General features: G+C 44.6%; 2 protein-coding genes across 3 annotated transcripts; one reads left to right on the top strand and one right to left on the bottom strand.

The window, feature by feature from the left end:
* Positions 1 to 1,655: 1,655 nt before the first annotated feature.
* Positions 1,656 to 4,360, bottom strand: sox8a (SRY-box transcription factor 8a). 2 transcript variants are annotated; one of them, XM_030097906.1, is made up of 3 exons: positions 3,809 to 4,360; positions 2,579 to 2,814; positions 1,656 to 2,404 (listed from the first exon to the last, which is right to left on the bottom strand). In XM_030097906.1, the coding sequence occupies exons 1-3, from the start codon at positions 4,204 to 4,206 to the stop codon at positions 1,656 to 1,658; spliced, it is 1,383 nt and encodes a 460-aa protein (XP_029953766.1). In that variant the 5' UTR covers positions 4,207 to 4,360. The 2 variants fall into 2 exon arrangements, with proteins under 2 accessions (XP_029953766.1, XP_029953767.1); XM_030097907.1 differs by having other exon boundaries at positions 1,656 to 2,411; positions 2,610 to 2,814.
* Positions 4,361 to 4,901: 541 nt separating this feature from the next.
* Positions 4,902 to 17,425, top strand: lmf1 (lipase maturation factor 1). The gene is made up of 11 exons (XM_030097905.1): positions 4,902 to 5,128; positions 5,610 to 5,919; positions 6,563 to 6,573; positions 8,458 to 8,606; positions 12,687 to 12,752; positions 14,292 to 14,459; positions 15,141 to 15,315; positions 16,013 to 16,166; positions 16,275 to 16,458; positions 16,678 to 16,790; positions 17,018 to 17,425. The coding sequence occupies exons 1-11, from the start codon at positions 4,912 to 4,914 to the stop codon at positions 17,202 to 17,204; spliced, it is 1,734 nt and encodes a 577-aa protein (XP_029953765.1). The 5' UTR covers positions 4,902 to 4,911; the 3' UTR covers positions 17,205 to 17,425.
* The last annotated feature ends 1,965 nt before the right edge of the window (positions 17,426 to 19,390 follow it).

Here is a 19,390-nt window from a genome sequence, read left to right as displayed (position 1 = left end):
GTGAATGTTATGATAGCCTTTAAAATTAAACTTGAGTGTATCTGTTGAAAATATCAATATTTTCAAAAACAAACAATCATTGGAAAAAAAATTGCTACAATCTGATCATAAAGCCGATTTTAATGAAACCTTCTGGTGCAAAATGCAGTGAAATGTCAGCAAAGTTGTCTTTCATGGCAATGTCACCAACTAAACCCTAAAATGCAACAAAAAATGTCCATTTTCTCTTGAGAATGTCATGTTAATGGGGCCTAATGATACAGTGGGAGAAGTCACTCCTCCAAAACAGTTTCTCTGCTGCTTTTCCTGCTGTTGGACGAGATCGGACGTGTCCTGGTGTGAATGTCACCTGACGATCTCGCCACCTCTTGCAGGCTGTGATGGACGTCCGGATCCGTCAATGTGTCCTCTGTGTGTCGCTGGCCGACGGCTCGCTGCACACACTGAAGTGCTTTCACACGGGACGGGTTTAAAACGGGGCGCGACCTCTGCCCACCGCTGCTGTTTGTCCTGAAAATAATGTGGTCAGTGTGGCGCTGGAGCCTGTAGGAAATATTTATTAATGGTCAAGCTGTTTTTTTTCCCCCCCCGACACCAATTACTGGACATAACAGGCTCATTTTCACTACTAACTACTTTATTTCTCCATATTTGTAGGAGGGTTTGCCCACACTTAACCCTTTATGGGTCAAGTTACCATACATGCAACTCCAGGTTGTTATGCTTCTTTAAAATTAACCGTTATCATGTTTTCTCACATAGTTTATTTGCTGTATTTTCAAGTAAAAAAGTGACCAAGCTCATTCATAAAAATGTATCAAACACTTGTTTTAAACATCTTCTGAGTCTTACTGAGAATAGAGACAAACAGCCTCCGATAATGAAAGCAAATCAGCTTTCACTCTGCTCTAGCTCTTGCTTTATTTCTCTCTGTAAAGGCCGGTCCGACCTGCAGAAACAGTGACAGGACGGAGAAACGTGGCCTAATCTCTTCACAGGAAACCCGACAGAGGCAGCCGTCTGACCGGCAACACCCTGGAAATGAAGTGACGACGAGGAGCCGCTGGACGGAAAATGACTTAGTGCAGCACGACTGGGCCTTTCGGCCGGCTGTGGAGCCGCAGGTACGAAAACAGGTACGAAAACACTGAGTTTAGATGCAGCTGCACTTCCACAGATGGATCTGAAAACTGCCTTTTGTGACTTTATGACGGTCAGTTCTTCATTTCACTCAGTGAAATACAGTGAAATTCACTTTTGCACAAGAAGGTATCATTAAAATTGGTGAAATGTGTTTGACACGGCTGCTCTATTGGAAACAAGAGGAAACCTGGCAGATTACTGCTGGAAAGAAACGCTGCACCTTTCAAAATTGGAAAGCTGTTTCTATTAACTAGCTTTATTGCAGAAAACAACTTTCAAAAGATCAACAGTTTTAAATAGGTGCCACTGTTATTAGAATATTCTACGATCCAAAATGATTGAAATGTCAATCTGCAGGTAGTTTTCACTTAAAAAAATAAAATGTCATTTAAGGTTTCTGCATTTCATGGAGACATTCTTTGCAAGACAGTAAACAAACGTCGTCTCTTCTTAAGTCTCTTAACATCGTCGATCGGAATGCTTTACTTCTGTCTTTACAGTTTTCGTCCGTTTCAAGGCCTTGTGAGAGTGGTGTAGACCGGCTGCTCCCAGCTGGAGGGAGGGCTGTGCGGAGGCGGCGCCAAGGCCAGGCTGTTGATAAGCGGCGCGGCGTAGGACCTACGGGAAGAGTGGAAGTACGGGTACTGATACAGGCTGGCTGGGTAACCGGAGAAGGCGCCGAAGATGCCCGAGCTCTGAAGGTCAGTGTGCTCTGACTGAGGGGCGGAGGAGGAGGAGGAGGAGGACGTTCCTGAGCATTGGGCGGGACACTGGGTTTGGTGCGATGGTGGGGGAGGGGTAGAAGAGGAGGCGCAGTGGCCCGGGCTCATCTGTTCAGTTTTAATATGAGATTTTGGGCTGAAGCCTCCATCGGCGTCGCGACTGGAAGATGACGGCGACGCTCCGACAGGCATCCCAATGGAGGTTTTTGGGTTCCAGCTTAAGATCCCGTGAGCGCCGGGTGGGGCGAACGATCCAGAACGGCTGCTGGTGTCCGGAGGGGTGGGGGCTGCGGAGCCGTGGCCGTTTGGGGGCAGGTACTGGTCCAGCTCGTGGACGTCAAAGCCGTCGATGGCGCCGATGACGTCGGTGCTGAGCTCCGAGATGTCCACGTTGCTGAAGTCGATGTGACGACTGGCGGGGAAAGGAGGAGCGGAACAGGAGATGGCGTCAGAAGGCCGGCGGTCCTCGTGCTTCATGCTGCCGATGGGCAGGTCGGATTTAGGAGTGGTGGGAGGCGTCGGCGGTCCGTGGGACTGACCTGGAAGGTAGAACCAAGGCAATACCGATAGTTTTTACACAGCAGAGTCAAGCTGCTCAGGCTCTGTCTCCCTGTAGATGTAGATGGGCCATAGAAATACATAAAATAAAATAAAACATTAACCTACATATTTTTGTGCAAACATGTATTTCCATCGTATGTGATGCACATCACCTGTGCGGTCTGGATGGAAGTGGTGTTGCATCTCCCCTGGTTCTGTCTTACACAGGCCCTGCCGGTGCTGAGGCTGATGCTGAGGGACCGGCAGAGGTCGGCAGTCCAGCAGGCTCGGCTTGGCGTTCTTGCGTCTTCGCGGCTGGTACTTGTAGTCCGGATAGTCCCTCTTGTGCTGCATCCGCAGCCTCTCGGCCTCCTCCACGAAGGGACGCTTCTCGGTTTCAGAGAGAAGTCTTAAGGAGGACAGGAAGGCGTTAATTGACAAATTGAAACACTTTTACCTTCGTTTAATGATTCCATATCATGAGCAGTGAAAATAGAGATTAATTTACAACTCTTGAACGATTCTCACGATGGAGTGGTGTTTGGAAAATAAATCGTTGAGAATCAAATTGAATTGCGTGCTGCAGCAGTACGGTGATACCTGACTGCAGTTCTGGGTGTCTTGTAGGGAACTTTTCCCTTTTGAGTGCAAGAATTATGAGAGTAATTCCATTTTTTAATTCAATGAAATGTACTTCTGAAGAATCTGATACTTTTCACAAGAAACTGCAGTGTTGAAGTCACTCACAACAATCCAACATTGACTAATATAAGGCTTGTTCAACATTAATTTGCCCTTTAAATCAGTGAAATCTTGTAATTCAGGACAACTCCTGTTATTTTTCTCCAAATACACTCATTTGTGAGTCAAAGTCAAAAAAAAATCTGAAGTTTTAGTTGTTATTTAACTGCAATGTTCATAAATTTTGACTGATGTGTACATTCAAAACACATTTGTGACAAAAACAATGGAGAATATAAAGTTATTTCAACAAACAAGACTGTGGATCAATAATCATTAATATTAGTTCAGATTCTGGACTTACTGAAATAATGAAGTAGATTATGTAGAGTGGATTTAAGGTTCTCAAATATACAAAACCTTATTTGTAAATCATTACTTCCAGTTCTGCTTGTTAGTCAGTTGATTAATTTAGTTGCTGATTGTTTTGAATCACCATATTTCAGAAGGTAGTAGTTGCTTTTTTTCTATTCAGTTTTGACCTGGGATGTCAAACACATTTTAGTTCAGACACCACTTAACAGGCCGAACTGGAGCCTCTTTTGGGCTGATTTTGGGCCACCAGCCTTATCTTTGACACTCCTGCTTTAGATGAATTTGTTGCCTTGAAGCTATAGTATTTTCAAAATGTGGATGACTGAGACGCACCGGCCTCCCCTCACCTCCACAGCTTGCCCAGGGTCTTGCTCAGCTCCGCGTTGTGCAGGTGGGGATACTGGTCCGCCAGCTTCCTGCGCGCCGCCTGCGCCCAAACCATAAACGCGTTCATGGGCCGCTTCACGTGCGGTTTGCTCTTCTGGCCCCGCTCCCCGTGACCCGGCACCGGCAGCAGGGACCAGTCGTAGCCTTTCAGCACCTGCGACACCGCGTCCCGGATGCACGCGGGGAAACGCTCGTCCTCCTGAAAGCTCTCCGCCCCGCGCGTAAAGATACGCGGCGCCTCGTGCGCCTCGGACCCCGCAGGAGAGGTCGGGGGGTCGGAATCCGATCGGGACGTGGACACGTCGCTCCCCGCCGGGCTGCACGGATGCTCCGTCAATGGTTTATTCTCCTCAGTCATATTTGGAAAAACTGTGATCTACTGCGTGCTGAACTTCAGAGAAGTTCTCCAAATGCGTAAAGGCGCACGGCTCAGACGGGACAAGAAGACAGCATCACCGGGAAAACAAGTCCACTCCCAGGATCCAGGAGCTAAACTTTCCATTCCAGCTCACACACCCCTACACAGCCAGGCAGCGTTTGACCCACCACTGGACGATTTCAACCTTTTTATGCATTTATGTCTCTCCTCCCATTGGCGCCCGACTGGCTTTGGCAAGAACGTGTCCGAGTTTTTTTTTTCCACATGGAGAAAACAGAACACCGTTAACACTGTAAATAGTCCTAATAATGCGTTAAAGTAATTTGCATGAAGGTTTGGAATTATTCAGACGCTCACTTGATGCTCTTTTTTGGCAATTAATAAATAAAACTTTATTATTTTGCACCTTTAAAGCAGGTTAGTCTAGCTCAAAGTATTTGTGCCTTCTAATAATAATAATAATAACAATAATAATTAATGATAATTATGATGACGATGATGATACGGGTCACGTGACAGGGTTTTTTTTTTATTAATGACTGGGACGATTATTATTAATATATACTTTTTAAAAAACAAAATACCCACATGATTGAATTGGTTTTTGAAAACAAAAACGTCATATAAAAATATAAAATAATATTTTCCGTGCCTGATGTCACGTGACCGGGACCTCCGGGAACGATGGCGGCCAGCGGAGAGAGCTCGGAGAGCCAGGTGAGGAAGCGCCGTGTGGACAGCGGGAGGACCGAGGCGGACTGTGCACCGAGTGGCGGAAGAAATGAAGCGGACCCGGGGGAAAAGGGAGAGAAGGGCCGGCGGCTCCCGGAGCCGCGGCTCCGACCCGGAACCTTCTGGTTAACCCGCATCGTGCTGCTTCGTTCCGTCTCCTTTATTTACTGTGAGTCCCGAGTCAGCGTGGGAACTTCACACGCGATAAATAAACTTCTTTTCAGTCATGTTCTTCACAATATCCCTTAAGTAGTGATAAATATGTGTTTCTTAGTTTGCAATAACTTTATTGGGTCAGTTTTAAACCCCTGAGATCCCCTGTTTACAGTAGATGGGGGCGTGGGTAGCGGTTGCCAGATCTGACGATTTCTCGATAAAAATCAGCAAACTCGATTGAAACTGCTGGAATCATACATTTTCTCAAGGCCACGACCCCAGCACACTAAGCTTCATAACGAGACTAAATAACAAGTCAAGACCAGAACATCCCATGGCATAAGATCAAGGTATTAAATGAATTAGACTGAGTGAAGACCAGGATCTTGAAAATGTGAATGCTCTTGAGTATCTGGGATAACTTGGTGTTAGAAAACATCTGCTGAAAACATGATGCTTCAGAAGCGAACTCATCATCTCTCTTCTTTTCACAGTTGTGGCGTTCAGCGTTGCATACAACCAGAACAAGCAGCTGATCGGCGAGCACGGCCTGATGCCCTGCAAGAGCTACCTGAACAGCGTCAAACGCTACGTGGGAGGGAAGATCGGCGTGGCCGCCCTGGCCTACACCCCGTCCGTCCTGTGGTTCCTGAGCTGGAGCGACATGGACGCCAACCTGGACGGCGTGGCCCTGGCGGGCATGGCGCTGTCCGGGTTCGTCCTGGTCACCGGGACAGCCAACATGCTGATCATGGCGGCGCTGTGGGTGCTTTACCACTCCCTGGTCAACGTGGGGCAGCTGTGGTGAGTGTGATGGAGGACAGTGGTTTCTCAACCTGAGGTTCAGGACACGAGAGGTCACGGGAGACTGTGTGCACTACGAGGTTGTTAAAATTTGATTTGCACACATCAGAAAAAGAATGCAGCAGACCATATAAATTCTATTAAATGTTAGTGAGTTTGTGTGTCCTGTAGAATTCCCACAATCCTTCATTCCCACAATCACATACACGGCAACGTTTTCAAGAGAAAACATAAAAGTTCCATTGTGTTTTGCGTGTCTGTTTACAAAAAACGGTGCTTGGAGCCACTGAAAATGCTAATCAATGCAACTTTTTGAAAAAAAAAAGTTCCACCTCGTTGTAAAAGGGGAAGATTCAACTTTTTGAAAAATGCTCCAACCCCAATTCCATCACCATGTATACGTAATGATAACAATCCAACTCTTATCATATGTTTATATGAATGTCTGTGTAGCTGCCATTGTTCATGTTTTCAACAGCATTTCCCAGAACAGAATTAATGCAACTTTGATAAATTTCCTTTTTCCAGTTTTAACCATGTAAACAATAATTCGTACCTTAAAAGAATGAATCTGTTACTTGTACTTATTAAAACTCTAAAACTTCTGTTTCCTGTATTGACGGATGGTTTTGTGTCTTTCTAGGTATTCCTTTGGTAAGTGAACCTCCTCTCGCGCCACCAAGGCTTCCTTTGTCTCTGCTTGAGAAGAAGATGTGGATTAGACACAAAGTATTCATGTGAGATGAGTTTCTGCATCAGTAGTCATTTTGTCAGAGGAGCTTTGGCTTTCCCACGTTCCTGCTAAACAGACATTGTTTTATATTTTTGACTGTATTGGGCATGGGCACTTTGAAAATATTTATATTGTGGTTGTTGGTGTCACTATCATGACAAATTTGCAATATAATGTGCAGCCTTCGCTCACACACACTTTGCTTCGCTCACACACACACTTTCTTTGCTTGACATGATCAATATATTGATTTATATTGGCTAACTCAAAATTACTACTGAACAATGATAACCTTAAATAAAAACATGCATTAAACCTGCAGACCTCCTGAAAGGGGATCTCTATTGTTTTGTCCAAAGTGATACATACTCCCATGATACACCAGAACGAGTACACGCACACACACACACAGACTCACACACTGTTCCTCCTTATCGTCTGCGTCACATAACCCAGCCTGCAGTTCTTCCCCTGATGCCACAGTGTGCTGCCTGTGAGGTCCTGGAATCTGATATCAGCCACTTTTTCAGAAATATCTCCGCCAGCCAAACCTGAGCATCAGTTCTGAGCATTAGGTCCTAATTGTGCACTAATGCATGCTGTGTGACTGTCGCCTCCGTAGTTTATTCCTTCAAAGCGTGGAGACATATGAGGTTGGTCCTGAACTATAAAAGAATGTTGGAGTCCTGATATCTATTTTGCCGTCGGTGATCGGAGGAAGCCTGCACCGCGAGCGCCATGCTGTAACTTGTTGAACCCAGTAAACTGTGGCGAAGACAGGATAAATAAGAGGTTTGCTGAAGGGCTTTGGCCCAGATCGGTGGCTCGGTCAGTGATTGGTTAATGACACTTCGTAGTCAGAGATGCCAGCTCCATGTCTGTGGCCGAGCGCTGTGGCTTCCATTACGCTACACAGAAAAAATAAGATTGAGCCTTTTCTCTCAATCCCTCACTGTCGTCCTTTCACTGCGGACGGACTTTCACACAATTCAGCTCTGCAGACGAAGCTCATCTGATTGTTTGAGTCTAGACTGAAAAACTTTTTATTTTTCATCCTGTTCTGGACATTAGTGGCAGACATTGCTGTCCAGCAACCACTTTAAATAAAAATTAGAGCTACAAAATTACATTTCATAAGATGAACTGGAATATAATTTTACTGGTCCATAATTTTGGTCCAGACTGACATGGATACCTCAACAAATACTGGACCAACTGGATGCCTGAGATTTGAGTCCAGTCCCCCACGGTTTCCAGAGGAATCCTGCTGTCTGTAGCGACAGTTTGTGCAGTCGGTCCTGGTTCTCCTGGAGCTTCACTCTGCTGTTTACAATTGTGAGTTTTAGTAAAATCCACATTAATCCAGAATTTTCGCTACAACTCAAGAGCGAGCAGACAAATGAACTTGAATTAATAAGTCCACAATACAAAGACCAGAGCTGCAACCGGAGAGCAAAAACTGCTACACGAGTTGTAAAAGTTACAACACAAACCGCAACAGCTAAAGGACTGCCGGGAAAGCCACAACATAATCATATTCACCTTGCTTTAGCATCATATTCAGGATATTATCTCTGCACCAGACAACAAACTGTAAAACTCCAGTGATACTTGAGTTGAGTTTGCCATTGTTCGTCTCGTCTCATTTGTATCCACTTCAGAAATGTCACATCGAGTCCTTTTCTGGAGCCACTTCAGGTGTATCATCTCGGCCTGGAAACCTTTTAGAGATTATTTCTAACTGTGTGCTGCAGTGAGCTGTGGGGAAAACACGTACGGGACCCTGACGGTGCTTGTTTGTGCAGGTTGGGAGAGCCAGCTGTTGGAGACGGGCTTCCTGGCCATCTTCCTGTGTCCGCTGTGGACTCTGTCCCAGTTCCCCCGCCGATGCCCCCCCTCGGCCATCTGCATCTGGACGTTCAGATGGCTCATTGTCCGCATCATGCTGGGAGCCGTGAGTACTCAGCCTCACAAAGAGAGTAGATTTAAACCATTCCAGCCAAGTCGGTCTTTTTTCTTCTTTTTACTGCTCGCACATTTATGCGTCAGGTGGTTCAAGACGTCAAACACAGTAAAACCTCTTTCTAAACAAACTAGGATACAGGAACGCCACCATTTCCCAACAGCAGGATTCCCTCGGGTCTCCCGGTGTTTGCCGTCCTGATTTTAGCTCAGGACCTCGGGGAGCACAGCTCTGCTGTAAAACTCTCTGCCAGTGTTTTTTTATTTTTTATTTATTTATTTTTTTAATTTGGCAAAGCTAAGGCAAATACACGACGGACTGAACAACATGTCCGCTTGTTTGACAGTTTCCACCGGCAGACTTCAGACCACCAGGCACGTTTTATCTGTCAGTCACTGCTTTAGCGGGGTTTTTAGACAAATGTTAGATATTTGCAGAACTGTTAGTAAGGCAGGAAATCTTTATTTATCAAGAAAAAAAAGCTGCATACACGCAAATAAAATCTGTTAAGTATTTACAATAATCTATAGCTGACCAGAAATGAATGATCTCTCTCGTCTTTCAGTTTTATAAACCTCTGGGGCAAATTGTGTTAAGTTTGGTAAATAATCTGCATTACTATGGGTGTCTTCTCGGTTCACTTCTCTTCATGTGTCCACAGTATAGCAACAAGCCAAGTTAAAATTTAAAAAAAAGGAGAAAATCTCGTGTTTTGACTGGAGCACTATTTAAAGAAATCAGTGATGAGCCTGACCTCGTCTGAATGGAGCGGTTCCTGGAGTCTGAACTTCCATCATGAGGCAGTTGACTCTAACATGTGTTCAGTCGGTATTGAATTCATTACCAACGCCCACAAGTGAAACATTATATGTGCAGGAGAGAATGTGTGGGATGGTAATAATTGGTCACTTTGACATGAAAACCAAGAATGTAGGTTCAAAAGGAGACAATAACTCTTTCCCTTAGTTTCACTGAGTTACATAAAACTGAACTTGTACTTCGTGTGCTACATAATTGGCTCATTAAAACGCGGGGAACTTCCATCATACCGGGCACAGCAGGCCGTTTAAACACAATCACAGCCACAAAAATACAAAAAAAAAAACACCTAACTAATGACAGACCATATGCTAAATAAGACACTGAAGCATTCGCTAATAAATGCATTAATTACCTGTGTGGGTGTCCTCATTAGCATGAGGGGTCGTGTGTTTTTTCTTCTTCTTTTTTTTACCAGGGAGGTTGTGAGGGGAGAGGATATTAGGCTGCTGAGATGCCTTTTAATTTGCATGGCGGCAGCTTGTTTACACCAGCAGTCGACTGTGAGGGTAATCAGGCATAGCCGAGCTAATTGGATTTTAGCAGCCGCTGCGGTTCATTAACTGTGAAATACTGTAAATACTTAAAATAGGGAAGAGTGTGGGGGAAGAAAAAAAAGCAGCATTTCTTACTGCTGATTGATATGCAGCCTGCGCAGCCTTTTAAGTTTTTCCCTCTCTCTGCAAGCACATTACGAGGTTCACGGACCTCCAGCTCATATACATCGGAGAATTAATGTTTTCGGACTGAAGCTTTGCTTTTATAGGGGATATTTCGGCGGTGTGGTCATGTTTTTGGGTTCCCAGTCATTTTGGTTTTTCTTCTAAGCAGTAACGCAGCCTCTGATGGTTCAGTCTAGTCAGTATGGCTGAAGTCCACAGATAACAAAGACTTCCAGCTTGATCCAAGCCCAGTAAGAGTTAAGCAAGGCAGTTTTTATTTCTATGCTTCACTGCAGCAACAGTCTAATTCAAAGTGATTTACTTAGCTCTTTTCAGGACATTCACTTAGTGCTTTGAATGGACTGCAGTCTGAGTGATGTTTTTGGTGTCGTCTGCGTATGTTTGACAGCACATGATGTTGTTGTTGTCATTAAGATGTTTAAAGAGGGTGGGCCCAGAATGCAGCCTTGAGGAACCCCAAATGTAATTGCTCTGATTTGCATGGAAGTATGATTATGATTAAGAGTCCAAGCACCAAGACTGCAGAGAACCCTGTTGTAATGCGTGGAATGCTGCTTCTTCTTCTTCTTTTTAACATATTGACTGCAAAGCTTTTTTGTTTTGGGAAAAGTAACTACCCATAATATACTGGACATTCAGTAATAAGTTTAAACAGGTCATTTTGTTCACCACAAATCAAAATTACCAACTTAAAATTGAAAATTGGCGCATCCCTGGTGAAACGGCTGACAGCCTTCGGCTCTCAGAGCTGCATGAAATATCTGTATTCACATTTAGGATGACAGACTGTCCATGTCTTACCTTCTATTTATAATTAATTACAGACTATTTGTTTAGCACAAAATTTAAACCCTCAAAACATTTACAGAGTGCTTCTCCACAATGTCAAAGCGACTGAGACATTTAGCCTCCGTACTGTATTCTGTACAAACTGTAGTTAGGAAAGAGATGAGTGTTTGTGCCTGTCAGAATGCAGTTAATGTGGTTGAAAGTGAGTGTTTGTTTTTCCAGGTCTGCATGAAAGGGCGCCTGTTTGCACGACTGGACAACTTAGAAATTGTATTTGGACTTTAAATTGTTGTGACACCGAGACTGACGAGACATGAGAAACCAAGGCTACTATTAATGAGATGAATGTCTCCTGGGCAATCTCCCGGAATTATTTCTGACTGTAATTTGTTATATTTTAAACCATACAACAGTGTTTATAACAGAGTGTAAGCATTTTTTTTTTTTTTTGATTGGGATTCTCGATAAGTGGATTAATTGATATTTAGCACATTACATGTTTTCCTTTCTACTTTAAACCTCTGGTTTCTGAACTGGACTGTGCATTGTGCTGCTGGCAGGAGCATCATTAGCAGACTGTTGGGAATACTTTGCTTAATGAGAAACGCTGGTATTTACAGGCTGTCTGGCATTTGGTTGGAGTGTAAATGTGAATTTGAATAAGGTCAGGCTGCTGGGAGGGTGACGTCGTTTAGTGGGAATTGACATATTCACTCTGACTGTGAACATCTGATGGGACACCAAATTGAAGGTATCAGGTGCGCAAAGCCCGATTGATCCTAAAGGGTGTAGCTTTTTGTCAGCAATTCATTGATATATGCCAAAAACTACCAAGTTAAAGCATTTAGATTAGAAGTATAAAATTTATTAAACTATTTGAAAAATAAATCCAATACAAAATATGCAATATACAGAAAGGTAAGTAAGTACATAAAGCAAGCAGCAGGAGGAATAAAAGGCAGAATGCTTGATGAGGAGAAGCACGTTGTGTGTTGAAGTACTGAATGCTTTCTTCCTGATCCCGTTGCTTTCTTCACTCACACTCCCCATTTTCAGCCTTTGCTTCCAGGGCGAACCTTTTCTCGCCGGTCGTTGGCTCTAAAAACACGGCGGTTCACCTCACGACAGATGCGTTCTCGTCCAAGTTGTGGCGTACCTGGAAGACTGGGCCTGTGGTTAGACCCTCGGTTGTTTTGGAACGGGCAAAGTCCCCCCTTTTTGACGTACATTTAACAGTTGTTTTCACTGAATCCTTGTGGTGACGAAGGTAATGGAGATTTCCTGGTTATTACTTTTGAAAGGAGAAGAATTTGTGCACAAATTCCCACCATCTTTCTTATGTACGCTTGGAAGGGCCTGTAAGTTATATTCCTGATGAAATCCTGCTCAATTTCCATTGGTTTCCTTTCCTTGTGGCTTTTCACACTCTGCATGGACCGCAGTGGTTTTGTTCTAGATTCATCTATCAAGCTCTGACTGATGACATTTCAGGACCTCATGACTGATTCTTTTTAAATAGCTGGTTAGAAATGCGATTTTCTCATGTATTTCATGCCAGCCACGTGACGGTTTGATGCATCAGTTTTGACGTTTTCCTGTAATGTAGATAAAGTCCCTGCAGTGTCAGAATAAAGTGAGTTCACTACAAGGTGACTGGTGTACACCTAAATTCAGTCATCACGCACCATGGCCGTTCCACTGCTAAATTCACATGAATGTGGAAACTGTTGTGAGCGCACAGTCTAACAGATGTTCTCTTTTTTTGTTTTGTTTTTTTCAGGGTCTCATTAAAATCAGAGGCGACAAATGCTGGAGAGATCTGACGTGCATGGATTACCACTACGAGGTACAGAAGACGGCATGTTCTCTTTATGTTTCCAGCCCTGCTGACGGAGTTGTACATTAAGGATTTTAAAAAATCAAGTGTTCTTCTTGCACGGTGTTGCATTTCCTTCACTGCAGTGGACTCTTCTCATGTTTCCTCGAGTCTTCACTGCCAGGAAAGCTGGACCCGTCTGGTCCGCACACGCTGAAACATCCTGAATAACGACAAGACAGGAGTGATTCCGCGTCAGGCCGAGACAGCACATCACGCCAGCCGCCGCCGTGGATTTCAATAACTCTCACACAGAGTGTTTGTTTTTCCCCCTGTGGGAGTCTCGACGCAGGAGGATCTGCCTCATGTAATTACCACAGGCGGGAGCAGACCGGCTCTGACGGCTCAAGGTGGCACTCTTATTCCGGCAGAACATGCTCGAAGTGGAGAAATGTCCTTCCTGCCTGAAACACACGGGCATGAGGGCTTTGTCACTTCCAAAAGACAGCTATAGTACCTGGTCGGCTGAGCCTTGATGTTAAATCTGTGAAATCAGCAATCACAGGAAGACCTGTAACCAGCTGTCGAAGATGAATAATTTGAGGACAAAACCAGAAATCATTTTAATAAAACACATTTTTATGAAGTTATTAGTTGTCATAACATGTGCTTCCAAAGTATATTGTGGGAAAAAAAACTAAACGAAAAAAACTACAGCAACTGTTCTGAAGTGACAATGGAAAAATGATGGAGTTTCCAGAGGAAACCTTTGGAAACATTTGGGTTTCGTGTGTTCGGCCCACTCAACTACAATGACTTTGACACTTTGTGTCGTGGTGAGATGGCGATGTAAACGCCGGCCGAGCTTCTCTCTCACCTGGTCCGGCTGGAGCCGTTGACATTCCCGGAGCGGGGTGGGGTTCGGGGGGTGGAGGGTGGATTTTCTCTCCCACACACAGACCCGGAAGCCGCTGGCGCCAGGTGAAGCCTTATTAACCCCTCTGACACACTGCGCCCTTTCACATCCACGGCAGGACCTGCAGATCTGCTCGTTTCGGGGATAGTCGCCGTTCTGTGTGCTTGTCTGAGGTTTCAGCTTCTCCGCCTTTAAATTTCCAAAGCTCTTCTGGGTGAGCTACCAGTTTTTTGTTTGTTTTTTTTTTTCCCTTCTCCATAATTACAATGCGAGTACAGATGACCAGGCCAGCAGACATGTTTTCTTTTTTTCCCCCGCTGCCTATTTCTGTGCTATATTTACTTTCCTCTACCTTACCTGACTCTGTTTGGGCTATTTCACGGTTTGCTGGCAGCCGCCTCATGCATCACACAAACAGTCCACAGCGCTGTGTGAAGCCAGAGCGGGTGCGTAGGTGGGGGTTGCCTTCATTTAAATAAAACTTCCATCTTCATTTGTACATGGAAATGTTCACCCGTAAATTACTCTCCAAAAAGGTTAAAAAAAAGTCTTTCTGTGGAAGGAAAGTCAGTGGCGAAATGGATCACTTTGACAGGACTGTGCGGACAGCCGTCCCTCACGTCTTGACAGTGTCGTTTTAATGTGAATCTCAGACGCAGCCGGTTCCCAACCCCATCTCGTACTACCTGCACCGCTCGCCGTGGTGGTTCCACCGCTTCGAGACGCTGTCCAACCACTTCATAGAGCTCATCGCGCCCTTCTTCACCTTCATGGGCAGACGGATGTGTGCGGTCAACGGGGCCATCCAGATCCTTTTCCAGGTAACGACCAAAGGTCACCACCGCTGGTTAAACCCAGCCATTCACACATGAGACAGTGTTTAAAACTAAACTCCTCTCCAAATTCACCCAAATCCCACATAACCAAACAGTGTTGGGTTTTTCTGTTCATTCCGTTTCATTCAAGTAATCTCGGAAAGGTAGTGAAGCACACATTTTATTCACTTTAAAGTAGATTTGATCAGCTGTTTTTCAGCCATGTTTGATGCTCTTGAAGAAATCAGGTGGCATCTTTGGTGAACATCCAATCCTTCATGAAACTGAATTTATAGAAGATATTAATAGAAGAAACTAATATATCAGCTTGTTTTTACAATATGAAGTTTCATTTTAAAAAAAGAAACCCATTTTCAACTCGCCAATCCACTGATTAATCGTCATTTTTCCTTCAGCCGTCCTTTCTCAGTTGTTGAATTTGTGTTTTTCAAACTTGTTTCTGTCTCTGGCATTGTGTGTAGCCACACATAGTAACATGTTTACACATTAGAGCATTATCACGTTAAGCAGGTTTAACTGCTGATGTACGGGGAAGTTTTATTGCATTTGTCTAACTGAATTGGTGCAACACGCACGGCAGCTGCTGGAACTCACGCATTCTAATTCAATCCAGAGAAGTCACTCCTGCCGAATTCTGCATCTTCGCTGCTACATCTTCTCTTTAAGGTGGTTTTGATCATCAGCGGGAATCTCAGCTTCCTGAACTGGCTCACCATCGTTCCCAGCCTGTCCTGTTTCGACGACGCGTCGCTCGGCTTCCTGTTCGGGTCCGGGTCGAGGAGGGCGGTGCTGGAGATACAGAACGAGGAGAAATCCGGCCGCAGTGACAAACCCAGCAAAGGTATTGAAGGTTGAGAGACTCACACAGGAGGGAGGAAGTCAAGGGGAATAAAGGGGGATGGGATTTGGGATTTTAGCTTTGAGTTTTAATAATGCAGGGGCTGCTTCCAATGTGGTAAAAGTGAAGACAATAACTGTTTTACCAGAAGATCTTGAATATTTAATGCATCTGGTGTGGGTTTGTGTGAATCGTTCAAGCAGGCTTCAGAAAGTCTGCCTTGTGAGGCGAAGAAAAGGTCATTCAGATGAAGTAAGAGTTGTAGGGAAGAAAATCTGACGTGAAATCTGACTTTCCTCACCGTTTCTGAGTGATTGTGGCTCCAAAAGTGCAAAGGGTAGCCCGCAAGTTCAGCAGTGCTTCAGGCAAACGAGAAAGATGAGTCGGTACCAAGAGAATGACACAAAATATGGATAAAACAGACAAAATTCAACTTTTGTGCTGAAAAACTGGAAAATAAAACTTGGAAACTGTCCGAGCTGAAGTGGCTTCAGACTACCCAAAACACGAGACGGTTTGTACAAACCCAAACAGTTTACTCAGAAAATTGACGAACTGTGCCTGAATATAGAAACTGTTTCATAATATCTTCTGTACAAATTCTGAAACCCAGCGGTGACATTTTTATGTTATTCCTCAAAACATCAACAAAATTAGGCAAGCAAATAAAGTGAATGTAACTTTGTCCTCCCTCCGTCAGGTATGCTGATCCGCCGGGTGGTGAACATCTCTCTGGGCGTCCTGATTGGCTGCCTGAGCGTCCCCGTGGTGATGAACCTGCTGAGTTCCAGACAGGTGATGAACACCTCCTTCGACCCGCTGCGCATCGTCAACACGTACGGGGCTTTCGGAAGGTACGGGATCAGTTCTGACCCGCATGTCTCATTATGACCCGAAACATTTCAGGGAAGGAATTCAGTGCATTTACTGCTTCGTGTTGTTTTCCGACCCGCTGCGAGCAGCATCACCAAAGAGCGGACGGAGGTGATCTTCCAGGGAACGCTGAGCGCGGATCCCAAAGACCCCGAGGCAGTTTGGGAGGAGTATCAATTCCTGTGTAAGCCGGGAGATGTCTACCGGCGGCCGTGCCTCATCTCGCCGTACCACTACCGGCTGGACTGGCTCATGTGGTTCGCTGCCTTCCAGGTGAGATGCTGAGCTGCTGCTTGTTTTATCCAAGTTAAGGTGATGTTGAAATTTGACAACTGTTTATTTACCAGAGTGATGGAGGTTTTCTATAGCAGCGTTTTCTTGTCATACAGTGACATCTAGTGGTCATTTCTGGTATGTGTCACTGTATTCTCCTATACAAGTCGCACGACTGTGCAACTTAATGTTTATTTTCCGCTGTTTTCTCTGCCGCAGACCTACGAACAGAGCGAGTTTGTGATCCACATCGCGGGACGGCTGCTCTCTAACGACAGCACCGTGCTCTCACTGCTCCAGCACAACCCCTTCCAGGGCCGAGATCCTCCCAGGTAACCCGGAGCACGGACAACAATAACAGGAAGTCACAATCAGAGGCACTTCACTGTGAATAGGCCCTAAACTGTATCAACATGGATTGCTTGAAATACAAAAGTTTTTGTTCTGTAATCTGTTGTGAATGAAGCAAAAAGCCCTCATGTCACTTTATGACAAGAGAATATGGAAAAGAATCCCTCAATGGAGAGATTAAAACGTTGTCTTCCGGTCCTCCTGCCAGGTGGGTTCGAGGAGAACATTTCATCTACAAGTTCAGCCGGCCCGGCAGCGACAGCGCAGCTCAGGGGAAATGGTGGCTGAGGAAACGCATTGGGGCGTACTTCCCCGCCGTGGACCTGCAGGGACTCAGAGGATACTTCCAGTCCAGGAACTGGCCCCACCCACACATATCAACAAAGACACAGTGAAGATATCAGGTCAGGAGGACGATCAGAGCTGATCTGAAGGGAGGTCAGATTTTAATGGAAACTGGCTGGACGGCCTCGGGTTTCACTGAGAGCCGCCAGATGAACTCCATCACCGAACTATCAGAGGATTTCCAATGAAATCATCTGCAGACGTGCAGACGAGTGTATCTGATCCGTACATTAAACAGCTTCTGTCCGTTTGGATGGGAGCTCCTGTGTTCAGTTTACACGTGTCTTGTTTATTCTTTCTTTTTCAGGTTTTATTGGAAATGGCAGAGTTTTATCCAGCTAAACATGAGATGTTTGCAAAAATCAATTTTGCAGGGCTATTCTTGCTGATGTTGCCTCATTTCCAAACTTTCTGTGATTAATTCTTGTCTCAGCAGAATCAAAAAGGAAAAAAAAAAAAAGATAAAAACAGATAATTTTTGATGGAAGGGTTTTCTGCACTGTTGTCGCCTCTCAGCTGTGAAGTAATGTTTGTTCTTGTCGAGAAAAAATGACAGAAAAGCACCAAACTCAAATAGTCCTGGTTCCAACTCCATGTGATACTCAAGATGGAATGAATGCGCCCTGGTTTCAGCCCACAGGCCTTATATTTGACTCCCCTGCATGAAGAATTGCCTGGATTGCCACAATTCAGACAGGTGTCGAAGAAACTAAAAGAGTCTTCTCAACCTGACGGTCCAGCTCGGAATGCTGGGAAGACTGTCGGTAAATCCTGCAATTCCTCTTTGTGTTTTTGTCCTTTTTCACATAAGAAGAGCAGAGTTGAGTCAGACTAAAAGAAATCATCCACTGTCATAATGCCGTGAAAGGTGAATTCCTGTAGTAACACACACAGGCCACAGGGTGGTGCTGCTCTTCAGGTTATGGATCCATCCTGGAACTTGGCGCTTTACTCTGCAACCACTTCCCTTTATTTATCTTTACAGTGAGGCAACCTGCGCAATAGTAGGATAGTTTGTTTATCTCCCTTTTATTTTTGGAGAACTGATGTCAAAAAATGGTAATGAAATAATCCATTTGCAAATGTAACACAATTAACACAATCTCACAACAATTTCTTATAAACCCTGTGGCAGAACAATCCAGTGACGGAGTTCCTAGAATGCTTGCATCAAAGTCCTGAACTGATTTCTGAAAAGACGGTCAAGGTGAATATTAAGTGTTTGACCCGGTGAATCATTTCATGACTCACTGAGTTAATTAACAACTTGTCCCGGAACACCAGGGCTGCACAGACAAACATTTCTCCAAGCAAGATTACAAAAGAACTGGTAGATTTCATCAGGGGTGTTTCTTAATCCTCGATCCTGAAGTAGCGCTGGCCTCAGATACGATTCCTGTGTGGTTATCAGACGTCTGCAGGGCTTGGAGAAAGACCAGGCTGAAAGCTCATATCGTCGGGCCCTCAGGCAGTGATTCTGTGGTGGAATCGACTGAGGAAGCTCAACGGCACTCACAAAAGCCTCTGTCTCTAAAAACAGTTTGCACTATCTCCAAATGTTATGAAGACTAAACAGGATCCTGAGACGCCGCGCCGGAAGCTTGTTATCGATGCAAAATTAAGAAGCTTTCATGATGGTTGGCGGGAAGTTTGGAAAGTAGGTGAATCAGACAAGGAGCATCTCACCATGTGCTCATGAATACAGTGAGTCACGTTTTAAAGCTCTTCTCATTTTTCAGTCCTATGGCCATTACAATGAAACTTCTCTTTGTATGTGTTGTGACTTTTGTGACTTAGCTTTTTAGTGTTGAATTATTTTGGTTTGTGTTTGGCGGCTTTTGTTTTGCAGCTTTTGCATCACTTTTGTTCCTTTTGAGTTTGTATAGCGATGCTATTGAGTTTCAGCTTTTGCAGTGGGTGTTGTGACTGTATTTGTGTTGCAGCTTTTGTATACTTTGTGTTCATGCTTCAACTTTCTAATTCACTTTGTGTGTTGTTACCGTTTGCATTGCCACTTCATCTGCGTGCTTTAGCATTTCAGGGACCCTTCAGTTTCCCACAGACTTACATGAAGCAGATGTAAAAGATAAATCGAGGATACTTAAGGATGTTACACGAATTGATTTGATTATTTGGTGAATAATCTCCCTTTCCGGAGGGCCAGCAGGAATTGGATAAGCTCTACAGCAGCTCATCCAGTCAGTGTGACCACAGGTGGTAACGTCCATCAGTGGTG

Source organism: Salarias fasciatus, chromosome 8 (assembly GCF_902148845.1).
Source record: "Salarias fasciatus chromosome 8, fSalaFa1.1, whole genome shotgun sequence".
NCBI classification, from domain to species: domain Eukaryota; kingdom Metazoa; phylum Chordata; class Actinopteri; order Blenniiformes; family Blenniidae; genus Salarias; species Salarias fasciatus.
The sequence above is the reverse complement of the archived record's forward strand: the minus strand, read 5'-3'. Positions and strand labels throughout refer to the sequence as shown.